At 29.6% G+C, this 25,285-nt stretch overlaps 1 protein-coding gene across 1 annotated transcript in view; it reads right to left on the reverse strand.

Moving 5' to 3' along the window:
* Positions 1 to 2,323: 2,323 nt before the first annotated feature.
* LOC123655964 (zinc finger protein 177-like) overlaps positions 2,324 to 25,285 on the reverse strand; it is a 71,816-nt gene continuing 48,854 nt past the window's right edge. The window contains exons 2-7 of the mRNA XM_045591700.1: positions 22,335 to 22,445; positions 21,118 to 21,289; positions 16,594 to 16,860; positions 16,265 to 16,434; positions 2,652 to 2,817; positions 2,324 to 2,361 (exon numbers count right to left, since the gene is read on the reverse strand). Coding sequence (XP_045447656.1) covers positions 2,324 to 2,361; positions 2,652 to 2,817; positions 16,265 to 16,434; positions 16,594 to 16,860; positions 21,118 to 21,289; positions 22,335 to 22,445 — 924 coding nt within the window. The remainder of the gene's footprint in view (positions 2,362 to 2,651; positions 2,818 to 16,264; positions 16,435 to 16,593; positions 16,861 to 21,117; positions 21,290 to 22,334; positions 22,446 to 25,285) is intronic.

The following is a 25,285-nucleotide window of genomic DNA, read 5'->3' on the forward strand; positions in this document are numbered from 1 at the left end:
GAAACAATATTCAGTATAAGTAATATTATTTCTTACCTGACGATTGCTAAGGCAATAAAATAAGGTATTTCTTCCACATAATCTGATCATGAATTATTATACGTAACAATTAAATTTAATACAGGGCATTTGTACCAACTTCCGTTCACATCATGTAACTGGAACACTAGGGACCTCCTGCGGCTATTCCCGCCTGGTTCTTCAAATTAGCTCCCGTGGTTTTATAGTTACAAGTTTGATATATTAAATGCAAGATCAGTTCTTTAAAAGATCGTGCTTGAAGCGTGTACTTTTTTATAGAAAACGGGAGGGTATATAGAAAAATGTCACGTTTTGCCAACACAACAAGTCGTTCGTTGACATGTCAATCTTGACATCTAAGGTGTCATGTAATGAATTTGTAGTATGTACCTCAATTTGTCATTATTTAGCATTCGAGGACTCGTTAATGCAGTAGTTTCTGCAATTGGTGGTTGAGCAAGCAGTGGTGGGTTCAATCCCTGCTCGTGACAATATTTATGGAAGTTAATTAATTTAGTTTAATGGAACTTGAATTTTTTTTGAGGTATAGGCATTTGCGTATGTGTATATATCTCTATTTCAATACCTCTGACATAGAACTTCATAATAGTAGTCAGAATCATTTTTAATATAAACAACACAACCAAAAATCCGAGTCCCAGAAGGGGTAAAAAATTAGTAATACTGTATAATAATTATAGAGCAAAGTTAAAATTATATAAACCGAAAGTTTAAATCTGCCAAAAACTGTCTTAGCAATACAGCATAAATTTAAATCAAAACAAATAGAAAACCAATGACTTAGATAAGTTAATTGACTCAAAAAATATTTGAATGTTTCATTCGAAACGATTTTTCCTATACTAAGTTGATGGAACACTATAATTCAATTTAAATAATTGTTTCGATTCAAAACTAAACGAAAATGAGACCATGAAATGTAATGTATATTTTCTGGTTTTAATTCTCCCAGTGGCGCATGCGCAACTGAACAATTAAGACTTAATACTGCCAACTGAAGTTGTATTATGCAAATCGGGAGAGAACTCGCGTGTACGAACGCCTACGGTTGTTGTACGCTATAAATATATTTGTGAGTGTCTCTTTACTTTGGCTGGGTGATAAATTTTCTCCTTGTTTTAATTACCTGGCTTTTGTTTGTTGGATTGTTCATTTTAGTTAAGTTCTTTGTTTAAGAGACCATAAAATACGTCACGCCTAACTTTTTCGTCAACAAAAACAATAAACAATCTAACAATTATTAATTATGAGAAAATAAATGAAAAACAATTGTTCTTGTATAAAAGTTTAATTGCGTACTCATAAATGTGCTTATAATTAATAATATAAATATTTATTTTATAAATTAATAATTCGCTTTTGAATTTATTTTGGACGGAGTTTACACTAAGAATATACATACATAATGTAAGTACAATATGTGTAAAATATTTCTACATAATTCTATGTAGTATTTAATACAACTAAATTTTATTTACATTTTATTTAATTTAGGAAGGCGGGAAATATATTTACAAAATGAAATGAACACACTACGTATTATAAAATAATATGATTATATAAACTTAAATAATCATTGTCAGCAATTACTATGTTCACCCAAATATCACTTAATACACTGACTAATGACGCAATAGTTACTATCTCCATGACACTTAGACAGTATTTTAAATGTTCATTTTATATTTAGGGTTATTTATACCAATACTAAATATACTTATCTAAGGTCTTCAAAATTCTATTAACGTTGTTATCCTAGTTCAATATTGCCTTTAATCAATTTGTCATTCAAAATCAGGATTCTGATGTGCGTAGGTCAGTATACTGAGCTATATTTTGAAACATTTTCAATTTAATTCAAAATAAATTTACCCATCAAACGATTTCACTTGTGCTTAGTTATATAATTACATATATATGTATAGTTGCGTTATTGCTCCATTGATACAATAATACATGGCTTAATTAATTCGTAATATAAATAATCTATAAGAACCCCAATTAGTTTTAAAACAAAAGAAACGCGCATAGCGCACTTTTCGTAACATTTTTAACGTGAAAGTTTGCGTTTTGAAACTAAGGGTACGATATCGAACTTATGTTCAATGTTTTCCTTAAACATTAAATTTATAATATATACTTGTAATGAACTATAAAATATATCTATCTGAATAATTTAACACTTAAAACTAATTAATATCTAATATCACACTTTTTATAATTCTATATATTTAAATAATTTTGTATGAATGTTCGTTTGATTTTTTTTAAACTACCCCCTTCAAGTGGCGTCTCTTGCATTGTTTCGTTGGTGCTTTGCTGTAAAAAAATACAATAAATTTAGTATGGGTGTACAAAGTATCAACTAAAGATTTAAAAAAAATTGAAATAAAAATGAAAAATAAATTTGAAAAGGATGAAATGTAAATTATATTTGAATGACGTTAATTCTAAATTAACATAGTTATGTCAAATCGTGAGAAAAATGACAATATTAATGCAGGATGTCAATATAATATTTAAAATTAGCATAATGTCGATTCATATGACATCTAGAATTGGTGTTACTCATTTAAGACATAATCGGCTAAACATGATAGCATTCTTACCAGTATGCAAAAACAGATGATTCTTTAGATTCGTGTGTTTCGAGAATCCTCTAGAACAGATGTGACATTTGTATGGCCACGATCCGCTGTGTACATACATATGTGACTTGAGATCTCCAGGCGTTGGGAATGACTTCGAGCAGAGACTGCACTTGTGAGGCTTCTCCTGTTGAAGAAACATTTTTATGCAGTGTTTGTGTAAGATCTCATACAACAAGGTGAATAGCACTTACATTTTTGATATTGATTATACTAATTGTGTAGTAGATGTGTGTGTACTAGCTATATTTATGTTTCTAATATGTAAACATTTTAAAAGAATTTATAATTTAAATATCATTATTTGACTGCTGAATAATTGAAAAATAATTACGAGAAGAGAACAAATGAATTCATATGCAGTACTAAATGTAAAATAAACAATAGTCAATGAATAGATATCCTTAAAACAAATTAAATTTAATCCATTTCTGGCTGCTCAAAGAGTTTAATCCAAAAATAAAACTACAATTCATCGCAGTAAACGTACAGCCATAAGACTCATTCCCGAAGGTAATGACCAGAAAAAGAAAATAAAATCAATGTTGGAAGACAATAAAACGGCTAATAATCATCATCATCTTCAATATAATTAAAGTCATGACGGTGCACATCGAGCGAAGAGCGTGCAAATGAATTTATAATGGAAGCCTTTGCCTTGTTTCGAGTCTTTGCTTGATCAATTCACTCGACAGTATCATAAAACTGCGTACTGTTTTATTGACAAAAAATGCTTATCAAATATAATGCAACATTCGATTTTTAAAATAAATTAATTAAACTGACAATTTGTACCAAAATAGTTTTTAATAAAACAAAAATATCTCATACGTAAAAGATGCAAAATGTCGAAACATTAAGGCCAGTCAAAATTACATTCCTCTGTCACTAATATTGATGTTTCCAAATTGTCAACCGCCAGAATGTTTACCATAAAGCAAGTCACTGATTACCCGTAAAAGATAGATACTTAACACGGACAGAAGTAATTGAATAAACCATATCGTCATTTCGTTGTGGCTTCCCGGCTCTCGACTGAGCGTCATTACACATCACATCTGTAGCTTTAATGGAATAACTTTGAAATGCTTGTCAGTTTAACGTGTACTTTAAAAGGAAGTTTTAATATTTTTACTATTTTTAACGACCTACAGCGTTCTACTTTATGTTCTTTATTTATTTTTTAGGTTTTATTTACATTAATCAATAAAAGTTTTGACTGAATTGTACACACGATTCTCGCGAAAATTTTCTATCTCTTTTTTGTTTTTCTTTCCTTATTTTTTATTTAAGTGCCACATAAATCTTCCAGAACAACTACCATTTATCTCCTCATGGCATGTCTGATACAACTGTGCGTAATTATAAAAAAAAATTGCTCGAAAATTGAAATTCACTACAAAAATAAAAAAATGAAGACAATTTTAAAATAAACAAGACACTTGAATATTTTAAAAGTAATCGATTAAAATCTTCTAATGTAACGACAATACTTAAATTACAGGATTTAATATAAAATACGCAATAATCAGAGATCAAATCTGCTGCTAATTACTGAACCATTTCAATAGAACAGTTTCTTATTTCCTGTGACCACATCTAATGAGATTCTTAATCAAGTCGTATCCGATATCAAAATCAAATTTGACGCTAGGACTGTTCCCTCCCATTCAATTTTCGCTGGCCCGCCCACAATATACACCTAATAAAAAACTATAATTACTATAAGACGTCCGAATCAAAATGCATTTTTAGAACCTATTTATTGGGGATCAAAACAATATTTTATTAAGGTCGGGTTAGCGGATCCCCAGTGGCTCAATCAGAGACGCAAAAAATGAGATCTGATATTATTTCGACCTTTCTTGCTACCGAATATTGCAATGTATAAATCAATAAACAAAGAGCCATTAGTTGTCTGACAATTTCCGTTGGATAAATCACGGACTAAAAAAAACTGGTCGGTTCATGCGTGCAAGGATAATGAACAGACGATACATTTTTGTGGTTTCGATAAACACTGATACGCGTCAAACTCAGAAAACTACTCTAACATTTTTTAAATAAAATAAAGAATAAATTTATGTGTAAAACGATGCGACTACTTCAATTTAAAGTGTAACATCTATCAGCAAAATTGATTAAGAAGATATTGAATACGATAAAATAAATTAAGAAGTAAGGAAAAAATATTGATTTGACGTCGTCTAAATTAAATCAAGAAGTTGATATTGAAAAATAAAAACTTAAAATTAGCCTTAATCTTAAAAATCATTAATATTCAAAACGAAATCGATATAATATCGTTCCACCCGATAGCTAAATCGCTCGTTCGATCACGATCCATTCAGCGGCCGTATCTCGTCCGAACAGTGACGTATGGCCAACTGATACGCCTGCGCTGCGTTATGGAAATTGAATGCAAATGCGATGCACCTCGCTTAATTTAACTAAATAAATCGATCCCCGTAACGTGCGTGCAGGACCTATTAGGTTTCGGTATTGCTCGTTAGGGCTTATTCTCGGGAATCAGGATATACCTTCTCCTAATGAAGATAAGTTTGATGTACCTCGGAATTAAAGGCTTCATTGAATTTTTCAGCGATGGTTAAAATAGGTAATCACGTTTATAGAACGATTGTAAAGTTACTAACGAATGTAATTTGTTACACGAAACGGGTAAAATTTGTTGCAGTAATACTTTAAACTAGAGGGACATAAACATCAAAGAGGTCTCATTAAATTGTATGGCCCTTATCCGAACCCACAATACTCTCTAATTAATTACCATATCCCAATTATAGAGAGTTCAATTAATCAATTTTCTGTCGGCTAAATCCGATGTGAGACAAGGTGCATATTAATTGGACCCTCATATATCTTCTGATAGCGGTGTTATGACCAGCTATGCAAAGGGCCTGATGCACAGGTTTATGGCTAGAAAATTTTAATGCAGCCACTGGTAATTATACAGCAGCTTTCATGAACGAAAATAGTTTAGTAGAACTAAGTAGTCGATGCAGGAGTTGCTTATTTTCATTTTAATTATTTAATGTCGTAAATAGAAACGTTTAACGACGATGAAACTATAACAAACCTCTGGACATAATTTTAATTAATGATTTTAGAGAATTAAAATTATGAAATCTATATAATCTATATACACAGTATTAAAAATAAAAAAGGCAAACAAGAAATATCGCACCTTTCCAATCAAGCCGCGATTGAGACTGGCCATGTGCGACTGATAAGATTAATTTAAATTCAGCGCTATACCTGGATAAGAATTAAGACCATGGTGCCATATTAGCAAGTTCATTAAGTTTTATTTTTGTGATTTAGGTTTTATATGTTCATCCATGTTTGCACCCATTTTATGTGTACAAAATCAGAAGTCACCAAAAAGCGTCATCAGAAACACATTATGACCACAATGTGTTAGTACAACGTGAAACAATATTTTTTTACTTTCCAAATATCTTTCTTTTTGCGATGTTAGTTATTAAATAATATTGTTACATGTATTTTATTTAACTCTACTGAAAATAAACTTTTAGAAGTGAATTGTATAATAAAAAAGACATTTTTTTAAATTGTTACCTGTTTTAATAGTAATAGTAAACACTCATTCGATACAAAGAAAATTAACCGCATTAAAAATGTAGTATACATTTAATTATTTGATATCCTCCCCCTGCCGCATGAGTGAAATAGTAGCAGTATAACTTTTTTATCATATAACGTACAACATCGATTAAATAACGAATTTTCGTTTATTCAAAAAACAAAGTTTTTATTGCACCTTTTTTAAATTTAGATTTTAGATAAAGTTATGATAATAAGTACTCAAAATGAACTGGATTGAATCCTCAATATGAATTACAAAGAACTGTTTTCTTTTATTTCTATGTTTTATTTGATTTTACATACGAACTCGCTGCTAAAGATATAAACAACAATAAAACATTTTGTGTTAATGTAGCTTTGGATATTCCAATTATCTTATACCTTTAATTTCGTTATGTGTGAACACACCTCAAACATAAGTCGTTTCATAATGTCACATCGTTCAAATTATTTAATCAGCGCAAGCAGCAAAAGGACGATAAAATATGATTGATTGTGTGATGTAGTGATTCAATCTATACCAGTATTAGAGTTATTCGGAATGAAAGATCGCCTTTTGATGTATTAAGTGTATTGGTTTTTATTGATAGGTATGTTGTTTTAATTTATTTTGGAACATATTTTTAATATTTACATTTTAAATTAACAAAATCAAAAAGAATTTTGAGTAAATAATAAAATATAGTGAATAGATATAGTAATTAAAATACAGACGGTGTAACAAAGGGTAAAATTTGATTAAAATTAAAAATTAAAATCTTATATTTTAGACGATTTTTATATTCTACTAACTCAATCACTAATCACTGCGGTTCATCAAATTCTATTAAAACACCACTGGTAGGTAACTGACCTTATTATATCAATGTTATTTTCTTTGATATTTTACATTTGTATAATTTATGCTATTAGTTGTATTATGTTCAAATACTAAGCTTCTAAAGAATCAGTAATAGTATGTACGTTTTGAGAGGTAAAGGATTTTTTTATATATTGCATTAAAATGTCAAGTTTTATCTTTTTTGAAGGTAGTCCCAGAAAACATCAGTACCTGTAGTATAGAATACGTGTTATTCGCAAGATAACTACCGCAGCATTTTTATGACAAATTAAACCTCTATTTGTACAAAGAACCCGCACCAGAGTCTCACGTTGAAATCTGTGAACTTGAATTATAGGTTATATATCGTCCTAATAATGGGCATGCAGTAAAACATCACTATTCACATATTAACATCTTATTGTACGGGATAGAAGGCTTTAGTTTTTGAGTATCTAAAGCATATTCAGGAATTTAAAAAGTCAACTGTCCGACGACATTTAACAAGTGCTGAATTCTTACAATTCGCAAATCTAATTTAAACCTTAAGTTTAGTCCGTATGCCTAATAACAAAATTGATTGCAATAAAAATATTCTAAATCACTTTTACTGATGTGAAAAATTCGAAATAGAAACTTTGATAAAGGAATTTAAACTTTATGATTCGGATAATATAAGTTATGATCACGTGTATCATGCTGTATTTAGCGGACCACGTATTAATATTCATTGTACCGTGCCGCTACTGATAATATCAAGATGATCATCTTCTTTGAGATTGGTTGTTTTTTCAGATATCTTAGTACATAATTATTTATTTAGTTGAAAATAATTTCTTTTTATCTTACTAACTTACAACAACAAGTATTACACATGGCAGTAAAAATATTTTAGGAAATATATGTGTTAGTGTTGTGTAAATAATATATAAAGTAAAATTATTAATACTATTGAATTCTATGGAATAAAAGAAATAAATTTATGAACGGTTCTTCAAGTTCAATGTTTTGTAAATCAATTAACCTAAACAAGACTTTCTTTACAGTTTTGTCTGTGTTTTGCTAGACACAGAGTATATAAAATCATAATTATTACATCGCTCAGTTAACGCAAATATATAAGAATATTTGATAAAAATCTTAACATATCCATAACAATTATTTTACAATTAATTTAACATCTAATATTAACATGTTCAAACAATTCAAGTCTTCTGACTTACATAATAACACGGTAGTAAATGTAATGTAAATTTTATAATTATCAACAGATTCTGTATAAGCGTGACTGTGTAACTTAGTGTCAACAATAAAATTACCATCTAAAAAGAATTTAATCTTTAATCGATCATTAATTTTTTCACAATAATTTTTAATGACTCTTCAATAAACGGATATCAGTAATGATGGTATTGTCAATGATCGCGTGCACGCCAGTTGTTCGCAATAGTAGGTAACAAATTACATCACATGCATATAGAACAATTATTACTGAATATAATAATATGACTCCTTTCATATTATGATTTTTATAATTATATATTTTTATTTCTATATATAAATAAACCTCTTCCATATTCAAACAAATAGAGTAATGCAAAATATACATATGTATTAAAACAAACGTAAAAAAAAAAATACCATTTATATGTTTTTATGTTTATGTGCATATTTATATGTTTTCTTTTTCTTTAATAATTATGTAAGTCTATCATATCGTAGTTTTTATTTATTTATTATTGATTTTTCCTCCTTAATTTGTGCACACTTCTAACCGCTGCTACTGTATCGTGTCCAGTACCCAAAGGTTATCTGGAAGAAATCGCTATTTAGCGATAAGATCGCCTTTGTACATCTTGTATGTATCTTTCTTTATATGTGTCTGTATTTCGGTGTACACTAAGAATAAATAAATAAATAAATAAATAAATAAATAAAATACCATAAAAGAGAGTATATTTATCAAAAACTCAAGTAATCTGGGAATACGGATACGATAATAATCTAATTACAATGTAATTGTTGTGTGTGTTACGCTCAATCGCTCACAATCATGTCGATTGATAAAGATCAACAGAAAAATCTATTGTAAGCAAATTCGAATTAAGTTAAATTGGATGTTAGTAATTTCTTACTGGCTTTTAACGACTAACGCTCTATACGCCAGAGTTCTATACTTGAATATACTATTTTAAGCTAACGCGATCACTTTTCATATTTAAATTTATATTTGTTCGGGTGCTTACCACGTTTATTATTTTGTTTAGGTCCTTATATTTCGGCAATGTTTCAATCGCCATGATAATGGGGAGACTGATTCCATACTTTGTTACATTATTTCATTCTAATTATTTTTTATATTATTGTTTGCTAACTAAAATTCTACATCGATAAAAATTCTGCATAAAAAATGCTTATTTACTATTTAATTTCAAAACTGTACATGAGATTTTGTCATCAAGATGTTTTGAAGAATGCACCTTTTGTTAAGAAAATTTAGACGACATCCATACACACGGATTTACTTTTCAATTTCCGTTAAAACTTGGCCTTATCATCCTTGATCACAAGATTAATGTCTCACATATAATTAGATTAATCTAAACTGAAATTATAAAAATTAAAAATGCATTTCTTTATTTGTAATCTTAGGAACTAATGGTTGGAATTGAAAAAAAAAATATATTTTGTGTTAGGTAGCCCATTTACCTAGGAACGTTGTAGATTTTTTTTTAATAACGCGTTTGCAATGACAGGGTGCAGCTATTGTAGTGAACAACTGAATATTAAAAAGATAGCTTATTAATGTTGTAATTAAAACATTTGTAAATAATTATTTAATAATAAAAATTGTATCACGAAATATTGCATTTATGATATTAACATAAAATTCATATAAATCGTGATCGCACCTTTAGCGCACAAGAAATGATATTGCGTCTCACTTGATGAAAATGAATTGAAATTGTCCGTAGCACGCTACCCGCTATTATTTGTAAATCAAGCTAATTGTAACGACGAGTTATATGCAGATGTTCACGCGATATTGATAATAAACAAAAAGTAAATATAACGTAGAGTAGATTGATGAGAATGAAAAACTACATATTTCATTGATAAATATAGTTGATAAACACTGGAGTAACCTTAGGCTATTGTCTGTACTAAGTATATCAATGTTATAAAAAAGAAAAATAATAACCTATTTTTAAAACGAAAAAAATTACAAGCATTTTTGTGTAAACAATATTTTTAAGCAGATAGTTTAAACAAAAATAAATTAACATTTCTTGAAGGCCTATTTACAACCACACAAACAATTAACACAAAATTAGAAATTCTTTAATTTTATTCAATCATTTAGGATTAAAATATTAATTAAATTATTAAAATATAAAACCCTTTTGTTTTCTTCTATTTCAATATTATCAATCAAAAGTTTATAAATGGCCACTCATTTATAATAGAAAATTTTAAGAAGTTCATTTTTGTCATTTATAATCACAAGAGCAATAAAATCAAGAATTATATCCGTTTCCATGTAACTATCAACTGAAGCCGTCAAACTAATCATTATCGATGTAGAAACAGCGCACACACACTACAGTCGCAATGTATTAATCATGTTAGAAAATAATTAATTGAGAATTGATTCAAAATATTTTTTTGTAGGTCGAATGTTGAAGTGAAACATGTTACTTGTATTATACGTATTAATATTGACAAAATTAGATATGGCTAGTTAGAAACGGCCTTTGTGATGAAGACGAAAAATCCTTAACATTCCGCGTTCGCAGGTCAGTCCAAAGTGGACATTTGTTTTCAAGTGGACACTCTGAGAACTGTAACAAATATTAAATATTTGTTACAGTTCTCAGAGTTTGTCTTTATCGGTCTCCTCACCATACCATGGCGACAACGCAACTCATCGAACTCTGAAAAATTAAATTTGTTTGTCATAGGAAAATTGTCAATTAATATAGTTACTTAGTAACAGCGTAGTGGATAAGAGCCATAACCTATTAAGTAGTTGAGGCCAGCAGAACCTTTGAAAACTATTTCAGACCGCTGTTATTTTGTAGTTATAATTTCAAAATACAAAACGCATGTTTTATATTTAAATCTTCAAATTTAAAAATGTAAACAGACGCAAGTATACGTAATAACCAAGTCCGAATCGAAACGTAGATAAAATATTCAACAGATATTAAGGGCAATTGAGATACCAAAAGAGCCATATAATATAGTTTAAGAACAAGTTACAATAAGGCGGTAACAAGCGTCGGTGACTATCAAATGGAAAGTCAATAAATTTGTTGATTGACTTCCTGTTGTAGATCAGTCTACTTAATTTTGTCGTTGATTTCTTCAAATAGATATTTATTTATACTTAAAATGATACCGATATCGTAAATAATCAATATCCGTTACGTGTAATGGTCACTAGTAGTTTTAATGTGGCTCTGATGATTCGGTTTGTCGTAAAAAAATGTTTACACAATCTTAATTGGGCCTGATTGAGAGTAAATTAAGATTGAAAATGTCTGTGAAATTATATAATTTGTCAGCTAAAAGAGGTAAGAAAAGTTAGTAGTAGCTACAAAACTGGTATAATTATCGGGTATAATTTCATTTAATAATTATAAACTAGTAATATATCGCTGTCTTATTTGAAATATTTCTTTACTGTTTGAAAACCGTAATCCTAATTATAAAAAAAATCCAATAACTAATCTATAGTACATTGCTTTTACTAGAAATAAATACAGAAGATACAATAGCTACGTGCATCCAGTAGTTATATAGATCGTTCATTGATCATTAAATATTTTAATAAAAATAATAATAACAGGTGATAAAAGAGGTTTTACTGTCCTAAAATATGTTTTCGTCGAAAGGTAATTAACAATACGGTAAAGCTTGCTTTAAAGCCCTTTACAGGCAGGTGCAGAAGACAGCAGTGTACGGAGATTATAAAAACAATATGGTGTCGACTGATGAGGAAGAATTCTTTAACGGATATAACATGTACACTAAGGTTTATTTTATGTACATAAAAGGCAGGTTCAGTATAATAAGACCGTTAAGAAAAAGAATTAAACTTTTTACTCATTTAGGAAACGTCTGAAACTGTTTTATTTATATATTACAATAGAATGGGTTCCATTCTATAAGAAATTCTTAAATGTTTGGATAATATTTAGAAAATACTGGCGATGGAAATTTTGGGACCTTAAAACATGCTCATTTTATTTCATTGATTTAGGTACAATAAATATAATGATACGTTTTCAAAGGAACCATATCTATACAAGTAGAAAACGAAACATATAATATTTGGCGACGTCTACCAAATTACGACTATTGCGACACCAATTTTAAAGACAACGGATGTGCAGAGTGACAGACGTACGGACAACTAACAAATAACGAACCTCTAACGAGAGAAACGTGTCAAGTTATGGCGACATGCAAAGATGCGGTAAACTGATATACCAAACTTGAAATTCACAACATTTTGTACCTAAGCAATTGTTTTCAAATAGCAACACTTAAAATTTAACAATACAAATATTAAAACAAAATGAACCACCGTAAATTTTTATTTAAATATCCATTTAATAAAAAATATTGCATTTAGAATAAGCTATCAATGTTTATAAAATCGATTCGAGAACCAAATAATTCTCAAGAACAACAATGGTAAGAGCTACCACATATATATGTCCTGTACTACCTACACCCCATTGTTCATCATTCACATCCATTGTGGATGCTTTATTATTGGACCTGTCAATAGTTAACTAACCCGGTACTGTCTTGTAAGATCTCGGTGACAGTTGAAAGATCCCTCTTGAGAGAATGTCTGATTTATCAGTGGAGGAAGATAATGAACCAGTATTGAACGGATTTAGAACGATATTTATGACTTTCAAAATGAAATGCAGAACTGATCATCATGACACAAACACTTAACACACTTGATTTTTTTCCTTACTTATTTTTTTTACAAGATTTTTAAAGAAAATGTAGATTATTACTAATATCAGGTGTATAATTCCAGTTCGATCTATTTCTTTATAAAATCATGGTGGGTGACGAAAACCATAGTTTGGTCATCTCATATTGTAAGTTCTCATACGAGCGTGTGAAGTCTCGGTCCGTTGGCCGCGACGTCTTCAATATCGTCTTGTACGACACGGTTCCTTGAGTTCATGGGAAATTATTTCGGACTTTTGATACGAGGCTATTGTATTTTTTTTTTTATTTCAATACAATGTTTATGATTTCAGCGAAATATGAATTGAAATGTATAAAAATCTCAGATTTTTCTTGCAAAATCTACGTATGATTTACGTAAGTGATGATTTTAATTTGAAATGAAGGTAAATTTAAAAATTTGAAATTAAGCAAATATCTCTTAATGTGCTCGAATTTTTTTTAGAACTAGGTCCTCAAGCACGATATTTAACCAGTCGGCCTAATCTAGATTTTAAGCAGAATAATTCCTGCTGTACCATATCTCAGTTACAAAATTAAAAAGAATAATAAAAATTTAAAATCGAAATTGAGTTACAAAAGGCGACTAAAATAAAACATGACGATTATTTGTTATTCGGTGCAGGAATATATTAATGATAAAGATGTGTCAATTTTGTGACGCTGTTTCTTATAAGGTTTTTTTTCCAATTTTAAATTAATAAACAATTGAATATCTGCGAAATTTCTTAACGATTCCTTTCTGCAGAATATGTAGATTCTTTTGAATAGGTGATAGCTTCCGTTTTACCCATAATTAATAATTTAATTTGTAAAATGACGATTCGAAGGTAATTTTGAAGCCTATTTAAATAAAGTTATTTTTCATTTTTGACTGAAATTTAAATTTTTTTAAAAACATTCAATCCATTAGAAGTTAGTAGAAACAATAGATCCAGTGGTCACCCGCATAAATCCACAATTTCTCAATGCGTCACACTCCTTGCCCACTATATTTCCCACGATGACCTGACCCGGTAATTTATTGGCCCTCCGTCTTCGCAACTACCTGTGACCGCAGGTGCACCTTAAGAAACTAGGGCTGTTCTGTCGTAATTGAAATACGAAAGTGTTTGTTGTGACAAAAAAAAAAAAAAAAAACACAAACATTAAGAAGTTCAGACTTTATAATATTTATATTTAAAAATTGTTTTTAAAAAAATGTTTATTCGATTAAAAATTTTATAACACAAGAAAACAAACTCAAGCAATGGGAATTTTTTGTTTTTATATGTTAAGAAAACGTTCGAAAATATTAGTAGATTTGAGAATTGAAATGATATAATTATGCCTAAAAAAAATCGGATATAATTTACCCTTTTTAAATATTTCTATCTGTACCATAGTTCTTGGCTATCATAATTTATATGTATTTATGTCATGTATCTTCAAAGTTTATTAATTTATATTTAAAATTAAATCAGTGTGTATATATTTGCGAAGTATTTTTCTAATTAGTATTGATCTTTAATAGTTAGTTGTGGGGTAGGTATTTGTTACTGATGAAGCTAGTGTAACTTTTTAAGCTAGTGTACAAATTTAGCAACTTGCAACCCCTACATTTTATACTAGATAATATAGATTTCTCTTAATCATAAATGGAAGTTCTTCGTAAAAATGAAACGTGACATAAGGAAAATAATAGTTGTGAAGCAACCCTGCAAGCGATATACGACGTTGTGTGATTTTCTTAAATGGTGGACACATGAGGTCATAGTTAAATAAGTAAAAACTCAAGGGGCGTTATGGGAAGTGAGCACGGTAACATCACCATGTAATATGCATCAACCTTTACCGACTCGTACGATGATTTTGTACGTAATTATCATCGTTTATGAGCATATTAATTGTATATTTTAAAGATAATTTTCGAGATCAGATTATGTGAACTACAGAACAATGACAAAATAATAATAATAAAAAAATTATAATTTAATTACGATTTATATATATTTTTAAAAGTTAAACGATCTTTTAAACAATTCGTATATACCTATATACATAATATTTAATAATGGTAAAATTTTTTGTCATTGAAAATCATAATAATATTTTTAATTGGGAAGACCGACGACAAAACAAAAATCAAATATAGTATTATAAAATTTTATGAGTAGTTCCAAATAATGGGTTGATTTTGTATAAATGGAAAATAAATATAATTAAAATAATGATAACTAATATCTGCCAACCCGCATTGGAGTAGCGAGGTGGATTAAGCTCTGATCCTCCTACATGGGGAAAGAGGCATATGCCCAGTAGTGGGATATTACAGGCTGAAGCGACAATGATAACTAATGATACTGACTAATAATCGCGCACTTATACCCTTTTTCATAATGACACAGTACAATTAGATGCAATAACGCAAAAGGATATACTTGATAAGAAATATGTGAATTATCAATAGAAAAAAAACTGTAATAACATCAGCTATTGTCTTAAGAAGGATAACAAGTTTTTATAAGGTTTCGCAAATCAATTGTGTAGCAGAATGTAATTTTCCGTGATTGAGATAAAAGCGTTAAATGAAATATTTATATATCGAACATCATTCATCCTGTAATTATTAAAATGCAGCAATTCATTTGTTGACTCACAAAGTGCAAGTTACTTTGTTATGTTAAACTTCCGTAACTTTTGTAATTTTTTTTTTATTATTTTTCATTAAAAATGTGTACCAATTCAATAGCTTTGTTTTACAACTAGTAACTAAATAAATAATGACATTATATACACTAAATATATTTAAAACAAAAATACAGTTGAGTAATCTACGTGTTATGATATTCTCACGAATATTATGAGGAGACGACTTTTTCACCTTAATGCACATGACGAAAACAACTAGAAACTTTTTCTTACTTTAAAAAATTACATAATTCCAGTTTAAAGGGAAAAAAATAAAAACCAGTTAAATATATTATATTTTTTAAATGCTGAGTTAGTCACAATTTTTATTACCAAATAATAATTAAAACTTATTTTGTATCGATTAAAAAATATATTGAATGTTAAATAATGAACAAAACTGTTGTTAAAGTTGTTGCATAACAACTTTTGTAAAAAGAAATGTGAAGAACCTTACCTTGATATGTGTCATACGATGATAATAAAGGTTCGAACTGGCCGTAAACCTTTTCCCACAGTGCTGACACTGGTGAGGCTTTTCTCCTGAGTGTATTCGTCTGTGTGTGTTGAGACTACTCGATGTGCTAAAGCCTTTGTTACACACCATACATACATGAGGTTTTTCACCTACAAAAAATAAACTAATAATTAAAATTTTGTGAAAATACAGCTTATTATTATACTATTAAATTGGAAAGCTGATTTTTAGTTCAGACATATTGAAAAGTATTTATTTACATCTTGGTACATTCCAGATAAATGATTATTTAAATGAAGGCCGCCTACCTGTGTGAGTTCTCATATGCCGTTTCAATAATGATGGCCTGTCAAAAGCCTTCCCGCAAACTTCGCAAGGTAATAAGGCACGCTCAGATTTTGCAGGTCTTCTTTGGATTTTAGGTGTCATTTCTAGTAGTTCATTCGATGACCCGGCAGATGACGATGTCAATGAATCACCAGATACGGATTTGTGTTCGTCTTCTGGGCCCGAAGGAGGTGAAATCGGTAAAAGTACTCTGGACAGTAAGGAAGTGGAAAGGTCTAACGGCGAATCTGCAACAATTTACGCTACTTAAAAATTGTACATTAATGAGATACTTTGAATTTAAGCTAAAGGTTATGCCAGTTTTAAATATTCTACCATCAAAATGTCTTTCGTAAAAATGTTGATCGACTCAGAACAAAAAGTCAAGTTTCCTTAAAAGTAAAACGATGGCGCTGAGCCGATGAATCAGACGAAAGATTAAAATCCGTTCAAATGTTCACCATTAAGACATGATCCAATCAAAGCGAAAAATTTAATGAACCAATTTATTGACAGCCGTAAAAACGTTGTTATGTGAGTCTAGACAATTTATGTTTATTGCAGTCTCTGTGTTTGGTATAGATCAGTTTTAATTAGGCTTTGAAAAAAAATATGATTTCTGTGTCTCAGACTTTCGTTTACTTTAACAAAAAAATGATAATAATAATAATCATAAGCTGGTTTGTGTGATAAATATTCCGCATGATTCTCTAGATGGTTACGATTAATTAGCGGAGTTCGTACCAGATCAAAGGATAGTTGTTTGTTATCATTGGTAGAAATATTTTTAATGATTGCTTGCACGGAATTCTGTATATGGATCTAATGTCAATTTGATAGTATCTCCGTTGACTGGCAGAGTATTACGTGCAAATTGATTACTGTTCAGATTTTGAATAACTAAGTTCCATATTTCTATCTATGGTTAGTATCGTTTCAGTATCAACAGATGCCGGTTAGAGTGTTGTTTTCTCTTTAGGCGGCTTGCGCACGTATAAAATATCTCTTTTGTTTTTATTATTTTTAATTTAAAAATAGAATTATAAATATTTTATGACAACTCTGATGTGCGTTATAAAGCAAATTAAAAAAAGTACGAAACAATTTTTTTTTTACTTTTGATTAAATCAATTCAAATTTCTTATTTTAATTTAAGTAAACGATTTTATTTTTATTTTTTTTCATTTAAAATAATTCCTTTTCGACAAAAGACTATAATATTAAATTTATAAATTACGCTAATGTCACTACTAATTCAAGTAAGGCCTGTTTTTGAATATAAACTTAAACATAAAATCCATTGTATTTTAAAAACAATCGTATCATATGAAATCAACCTTAACATTAGCAATATTTTTATATACACATATAGACCATTTCCGCCGACAGCTGCATTGGAATTATCGATGCGGTGTCCGATCGGATCTCTTTAGTGAAACAAACGTGCCGCGTTCGTTATCGTTTCGTATATAACTTAACTGTGCTGTTAAGCTCTGTTTATAATAATGTTAATAATTTCAATTTAGAAATGTATTTTGTATAAGTGTCCTGTAGGTATATTTGTTTGATTTCTTAATATCTATTTGATTTATGATAGCCTTTTTCAGTATGAACATAGCGGATGACTGCGAATAGCCACGCACAAGATGTTCTTCTTATGACGGCGCATGGCGTGCGGATTCGTGCGTGATATCTATATATTAATATTATTAAAATTACACGGGCGGAGGAGTATGAAATTTATATCGAGAAGGAGTGCAGAATGCCTAAGAATATTTCTTTAAAATTACACATCAAGAATACTGTAAAGCATTAAAAAATGTATTACACACACTACCATGAATTTGACACACACACGCATATATACTCTTTTGTTTTTTATTTTAGAAGTTTAGTCTTTGATAACAGAACCTTAATTATGTTCAAACTTATAATTTAAATTAATTATGGGCGAAATTTGTCGACTGGGCGACCAGTAGTATATGTTATTATGAACCAGTATATAAGAGAAACTTATGAATACGATAAGTACAGTAAATTGATTATTACTTCGGTGCTTCTAAAAATTATTAAAATATATATAATAATAAAATAAACAAAGTGATAATAAATGCGAAATATTATATATTTTAAAATCAAATATTTTTTTTAAAATTTGTCCTGCTTTGTCTTTCATAGCGTATTTTCTTAATTTCGGATTTATTAATAAAGAAAAATATTTGTAATATATTACTAATGATATTAAATATAACTTTTAATACAGAAAATGTTTTACACAATCGTTTAAACAATTAACAAAAAATCTTTATAAACAAAACGCAACGCATTTCTATTATCGAAAAATAATTTATTACAATTTACATACGGTAACAAATCACTAGCAACCCAAACATCGGTTATGTTACTAACGACAGTCATTTACAGATGTCGCATTGATCAGTGCCTTCGTGAGATAAAAAGGCAATCATGAAACACTCGACTACCGAACCGAAAGAATTCTTTGATGTGCCGCCCAACGAAGTGACAAGTAACTACGTGTGATATATTTAAAGATTTTTAGTATTAATACATTTTTATACCTAGAATATTATTCTATAGATTTTATATATAGATAATATTTATAAAATGGCTGCTGTAAGCGTAATAAATAATCAGGTTTTATTTTTTAAATAATTGTTGATATAGTCGTGCAATCTAATTAATTTTTTTTTCTGTAGATTCAGTTCAGCCTGCGGCGACGTGTGAAGTATCGTCAACGGCTCGCCATTTTAATGGGTTTTGGGGTTCCGTACCTATATATGTGGAAGTCTATTGCTAAAATTTGATATTGACTGAACAAATATCTGCCTGGAAAAGGGCTCTACATTCCGAAATGTAGCACTTAGTGAAACTTTTATAAAACATGTGTTACTATTACGACCGCTACAAATGCCATTTCATGTACCAAAATTTTTAACTTTAAAACTCAAATTTTTACAGAACCCATCGTAGGCAAGAAGAACTAGATTCGTAGATTTTAATGACCTTCTGCAAATATCGCGATAATTGTGAAAAGAGATATTTAAATAGTGATCTCTTTTAAAATTAAAAGTCGTAAATGCGATGATAAGTAACGTAGCCACTTAATAAAAATCTGAATATTGATCGACTCCACTAATTAGTACCCTCGAAATTATCTATAGATCTACATAAAGTAATAAATATGTAACGGGCTATTTTTGTATGTTTATGATATTTTTTTGTTAAGTTTGACGGGCGATTGAAAAAAGGGCTTCTATATCGATCGGGCAATCGACCCTAAACCGAATCAATCGAGTTTTAGTCGCTATGTGTATTGACGGAGAAAGTCAGATTTTTTTCTGATCATTGTAAGAAGTTACCAGAAACTTCAATCCATCAAAATTATATTCTTCTTCTTCTTCAGGGTTAATGGCTTTCAATAGTGCTAAATGAGCACAGACAATTTTGCCAATGTCACGTAGAAAAAAGTCAAATGATGCTGTCCTCAAATAGTGTACATGTGTTGAATGACGTTGACAGCTAATTGGCAATGCGGTTATAATACTCTTGATGTAAGCGTAAATACGCGGTGACAACACCGTGGTAAGGAAAATACTAAAACTCAAATCACCAGGAAGCTCTCTTCGTCCAACTGAGACCTAATACCAGCTATCGTAAATATTTATCATTTCATATCGATCGAAATGTTTATATGAGTTTTAAATTCAATGTGTATCAATTTAGCACAATTTCATGCATCGTCTGACGCTATTACGAAGCGGTACGCTTATTTTAAACGATCGTAAAAACTTTGCATACCTATGTGTGTATGTACCACTTTCACCGCATTCGAACATTATAATCACCATCTAAATGCAGAAGAATGTACAATTTTTTTGATAATAAATAGTATTCGCATGTACGTTGTCTCAGAAATAATAACAAGGTATATAATAACAAATGATAGTAAACACATTCCTACTGCCGCTTCTTTTATAAAAGATATAATTATACATTTAAACTAGACAGACTGCTTGGATTTATCTGTTTTGACGGTTAATGCCTGGTTTGTGTGAGGTTAATTGTCAATGTGCTCTATTGGTTTAATAAATAGGAGTTTTCCTTTTAGCCTCAGAGTTATAAACTCGATATTTATTATATAGGTGTGTTAACTGTTTTAACTGAGGCCACAGCAGGAAATATCCTAATATCTCAAAATTTGGACCAGCCCGACTGGGAAAGTACCTCGATCTTACAGAAGATCACAGCTAGTAGCAGTGGAGTCGTACGCTTGTTTGCCGACCGAATTGTATAAAATAATAATAATAATAATAATAATTTATTTATAAAAATAGGAGATAAATTTATTGCTGGTACCTAAAACACCTGACTATGAACAGACGACTGTGTGTGTATGTAAAACGTATTCTCTTATTATTTTCTTGTGAGAGAGATAGCAGAGGCTTAAACATAGACTTGCACATGAAGTATATTTTATTATTTACCTTCTAATATAGAATCCATAGTTTGTCTGTACAAGTTGTTCCTCATTCTTACGAAGAACAGCTCTTCAGGTCTTTCAGGAAGGTAGTAGACCACCAGCTCGGTGTGAGCTGACACTGGTTTAACAGCTTCGTAAACGGGTTCACCCTTAACTTTTGTGCAGACTAGGTTAACCTGTGATAAAAAAAAGTATAAAACTAAATGTATCTCGCATTTCCGCTCGCGCTTAATTTTAATAGTTTTATATTATTGCTATTTTTAACCGACTTCCAAAAAAGGAGGAGGTTCTCAATTCGACTGTATTTTTTTTTTTTTTTTTTTTTTTTTTTATGTATGTTACATCAGAACTTTTGACTGGGTGGAGCGATTTCGATAAATTTCCTTTTAATCGAAAGGTAGTGTGTGCCAATTGGTCCCATTTAAATTTATTTGATATCTAACAACTACTTTTCGAGCTATATCTAATAATGCGTTTTTACTTGACGCTTTTTTCGTCGACCTACGTTGTATTATACCACATAACTTTCTACTGAATATACCGATTTTGATAATTCTTTTTTTGTTGGAAAGGAGATATCCCAAGTTTAGTACCATGATAAGGAAACCAGGATCTGATGATAGGATCCCAGAGAAATTGATGGAAATTCTTGAAAATCCGCAATAACTTTTTACTGGGTGTACCGATTTTGATAATTCTTTTTTTGTTGGAAAGGAGATATCCCTAGTTTGGTACCATGATAAGGAAACCAGGATCTGATGATGAGATCCCAGAGAAATCGAGGGAACTTCTTGAAAATCCGCAATAACTTTTTACTGGGTGTACCGATTTTAATAATTTTTAATTTAATAGAAAGCTGATGTTTGTCATGTGGTCACATATAAATTTTATTGAGATCTGATAACTACTTTTTGAGTAATCTTTGATAACGCGCAGTTACTTGAATATTTTTTCGTCGATCTACGTTGTTATTACTCGTCGATGTAATTGAAGTCGGTTTTTTTTTTCGTTTGCGAGCAAACACAATTATTATTTTAGTATTTTTAAAACCTACAGAGATTCAAATAAACAGAATATTTGATTAAAAGTTAAATTTGACTGATAATTTTTAGTTAAATAAAATAAATGAAAGTTACATACTTGTAACTTATGTACGTAGTTACATAGTATTATATATTTTGATTTATCTATAGCTTTAAATATTTTATAAAAAACACTTACTTGAGGTCCATAATTTTCTGAGACTCGTAAAAATCGAACCCAATTACAATGTCGGACTTGTACCCCCCCTGATGTGCAAACTTCGTCGAATAGACCAAATCGATGACGTACCTTTAACAAAAAGAAAATTGAATATCATGACAATATTTCCATCCACAGAACTATCCTTAGAATTTATCATATTACGAGTATATATGAAGATGGTTCAGAAAACACCTTATAGCTGGCACTGTCAGTGAAAAAAACAGTCTACCCTCAATTCTCTTAACCACAAGTTAAGAGTTAAGTATATGATATATTTATATTACAAATAATTTCTAAACAGTCTCTAGAAGTTTTAACGCTGGTTATAGGTATATGAATGGTATCTGATCAGATACTGTCTGATGAAAAAACAAGTCCAGGAATATCTTCCAAATTGTTTTTTGTTTTGTTTTTGACATTGTTTAAAAACTTGCAATATGAAAAAATTAGACCGATTTGAGCTCGGACTTGAAGCTATGGCCGTATAATATATGGCAATAGTTGGTACAGGTCATCGTAATCTTCCAATATTTACAAAGTTCATCAGCAGAACTTAAAACTATAGATAAAAGTTAAACGCCTCAACTGAATGCTTAAATGTTTAAAAGCCAATATTCCTCTAATTAGATTCAACTTTTTCTTATCGCTATTTCACAGCAATTAGTATAATTTTTATCACTTTAACGAACGTTTTTCAACTATTTTATACGCCTTATCAAATTTTAATTCATCGGCTTTTAATATCTCCGACGGTTCTCTCTGATGTCGCCGCAATTTATTTAGAAATATATTGGCAATGATAGCGCGAGTCTTGAAATGGGATCTTTGTGCAATATGTATTCAAAGTTAAACGGTAGTATATTCGTAGACTGGTAGGATGTTTTATCGATAAGCGAGATATTTAAACGGTATTTATCGATAAAGGCACATCTATCTGTGTGTGAAGTAAAGAAGTATAATTTGTAAGGGTTACACAAGCAGGTCGGTACAAGGACTGTTTTGTGATGTAACACAACGTTCTTCTGCACAATTCAAAATTATGAATCTACACGTGTAAGCGCTTTAAATATGTTTTGTGTAATTCATAAATATATGTCTGGTTACAGTGGACATTATTAATAAAGTTTTGTTTCTTTTTTTAAAATTTATATACTATTTTCTACAAAATGGTGCTCATTTTTTTACAATTTTTCGTCTCAAACCGTATCACTGTATTTCAAAAATAAATGTACCAATGTCGAAATATTTATCTATACATCTATACATATTATAATAAAATGGTAGGAAAGTCAAAACTGTACATTGAATATTTTTTTTAAAGAATACTTGGGGTGTGATCTACAATCGATACCGAAGCCAAAAATATAGTTTTTAGAATTTTTGTCTGTTTGTCTGTATGTATGTCCGGGATAAACAAAAAAAGTACTGCATGGATTTACTTCAAATTTAGCACGAATATTATTAAGAAGTCGGGTCAACATATAGGCTTCATATTATCACGCTATCACCTACGGGGAACGAGCAGTGAACCTTTATTTCTTCAATGCACTCTGTAACAACGTGTAATCTAACGACGCATATTTGAATGTTGTTGTTATTATGTTAATAACCATGCTATAAGCTAGCTTCACACTATAAATAAAGACATTCTGTAGTATATTTAGTAAAAGCATTGCACCCATGCGAAGCCGGGGCGGGTCGCTAGTATGAAATACAATCCTTTTAAAAATCGATGATTATATATCATATTCAAAAACAAAGAATACAAAACTATCACTGAACATAACATTCAATAAATATTCAATTCGAAAGTAATTCAGATGCTAATGTAGACATCATCTTTACAGCTTCCAAATATATTAGACTAATAAAAATGCAAATTTATACTAATATTGTACCGTGGTAACGAAACAAGACATAAAATAAACTATATATCAGATCCATCGATTAAAAATTAAATTTTAGTTAAATTAATATAAACAAAAGAAATAAAAATAATTGTTATTATACAAAAAGGATTTCAATTTGTTTCTAACAAATTGAAATAGTTTTAGTTAAGTCGATTTAAATAAAAAGTATACTAGGATTTTTTTTTATTGAAACAACAAAGGTAACATAAAAACTGCCTATATAACTATAAATTGCTTATGCGATGAAAAAGCAATAATGCTTTTGGGTCAAAAACTAAAAAAAAACTCTTTTGCGTCCATGGAGATATTTAGAACTAATTTTTGTTTATTTCATTTTTATTTAAAATGCGTATTCGATTTATTTTGATACGTTATTATAATGAATTAAATTTAAAATACTTCGATTTATGTTCTGAATTTATAGGTTTTTAATTGGTTCTATATCGATTTTATCAGTTCCTCTCTATATATCGATTTTATCAGTTCCTTTCTATATATCGATTTTATCGATTCCTCTCTATATATCGATTTTATCAATTCCTCTATATATTGATTTTATCAGTTCCTCTCTATATATCGATTTTATCGATTGCTCTCTATATATCGATTTTATCGATTTCTCGAGAGATCAAAGTGCGATATTTTATGTACGTTATAAATTTTAAAAAGCAATTTGCTAAAAGTAAAATCTAATAAAAAAATTAACAACTTGTCGGAACGAATTAGACTGAATATGTCAATATTTGATAATTGTTTCTATAAATTTATCTATTCTATTCTCCCTGTTTGCAAATAGTTATAATAAAAACAAGTACGATTTGTACGTTTATATTTGTAAATAATATTTTTTTACCATAACTTACATTGTCCTGAACTGCCTTGGCTATAAAACGTGATGCTACTTATGAAATAGGAAAAGTAGTCACAAATGTCAATGAGGATGAAATGCACGATATAAATATGTACAATGTACATACTGTTCACGTAGTTGCGCAAAGCAAAGTCAAACCTAAAGCA

Source organism: Melitaea cinxia, chromosome 8 (assembly GCF_905220565.1).
Source record: "Melitaea cinxia chromosome 8, ilMelCinx1.1, whole genome shotgun sequence".
Lineage (NCBI taxonomy): Eukaryota > Metazoa > Arthropoda > Insecta > Lepidoptera > Nymphalidae > Melitaea > Melitaea cinxia.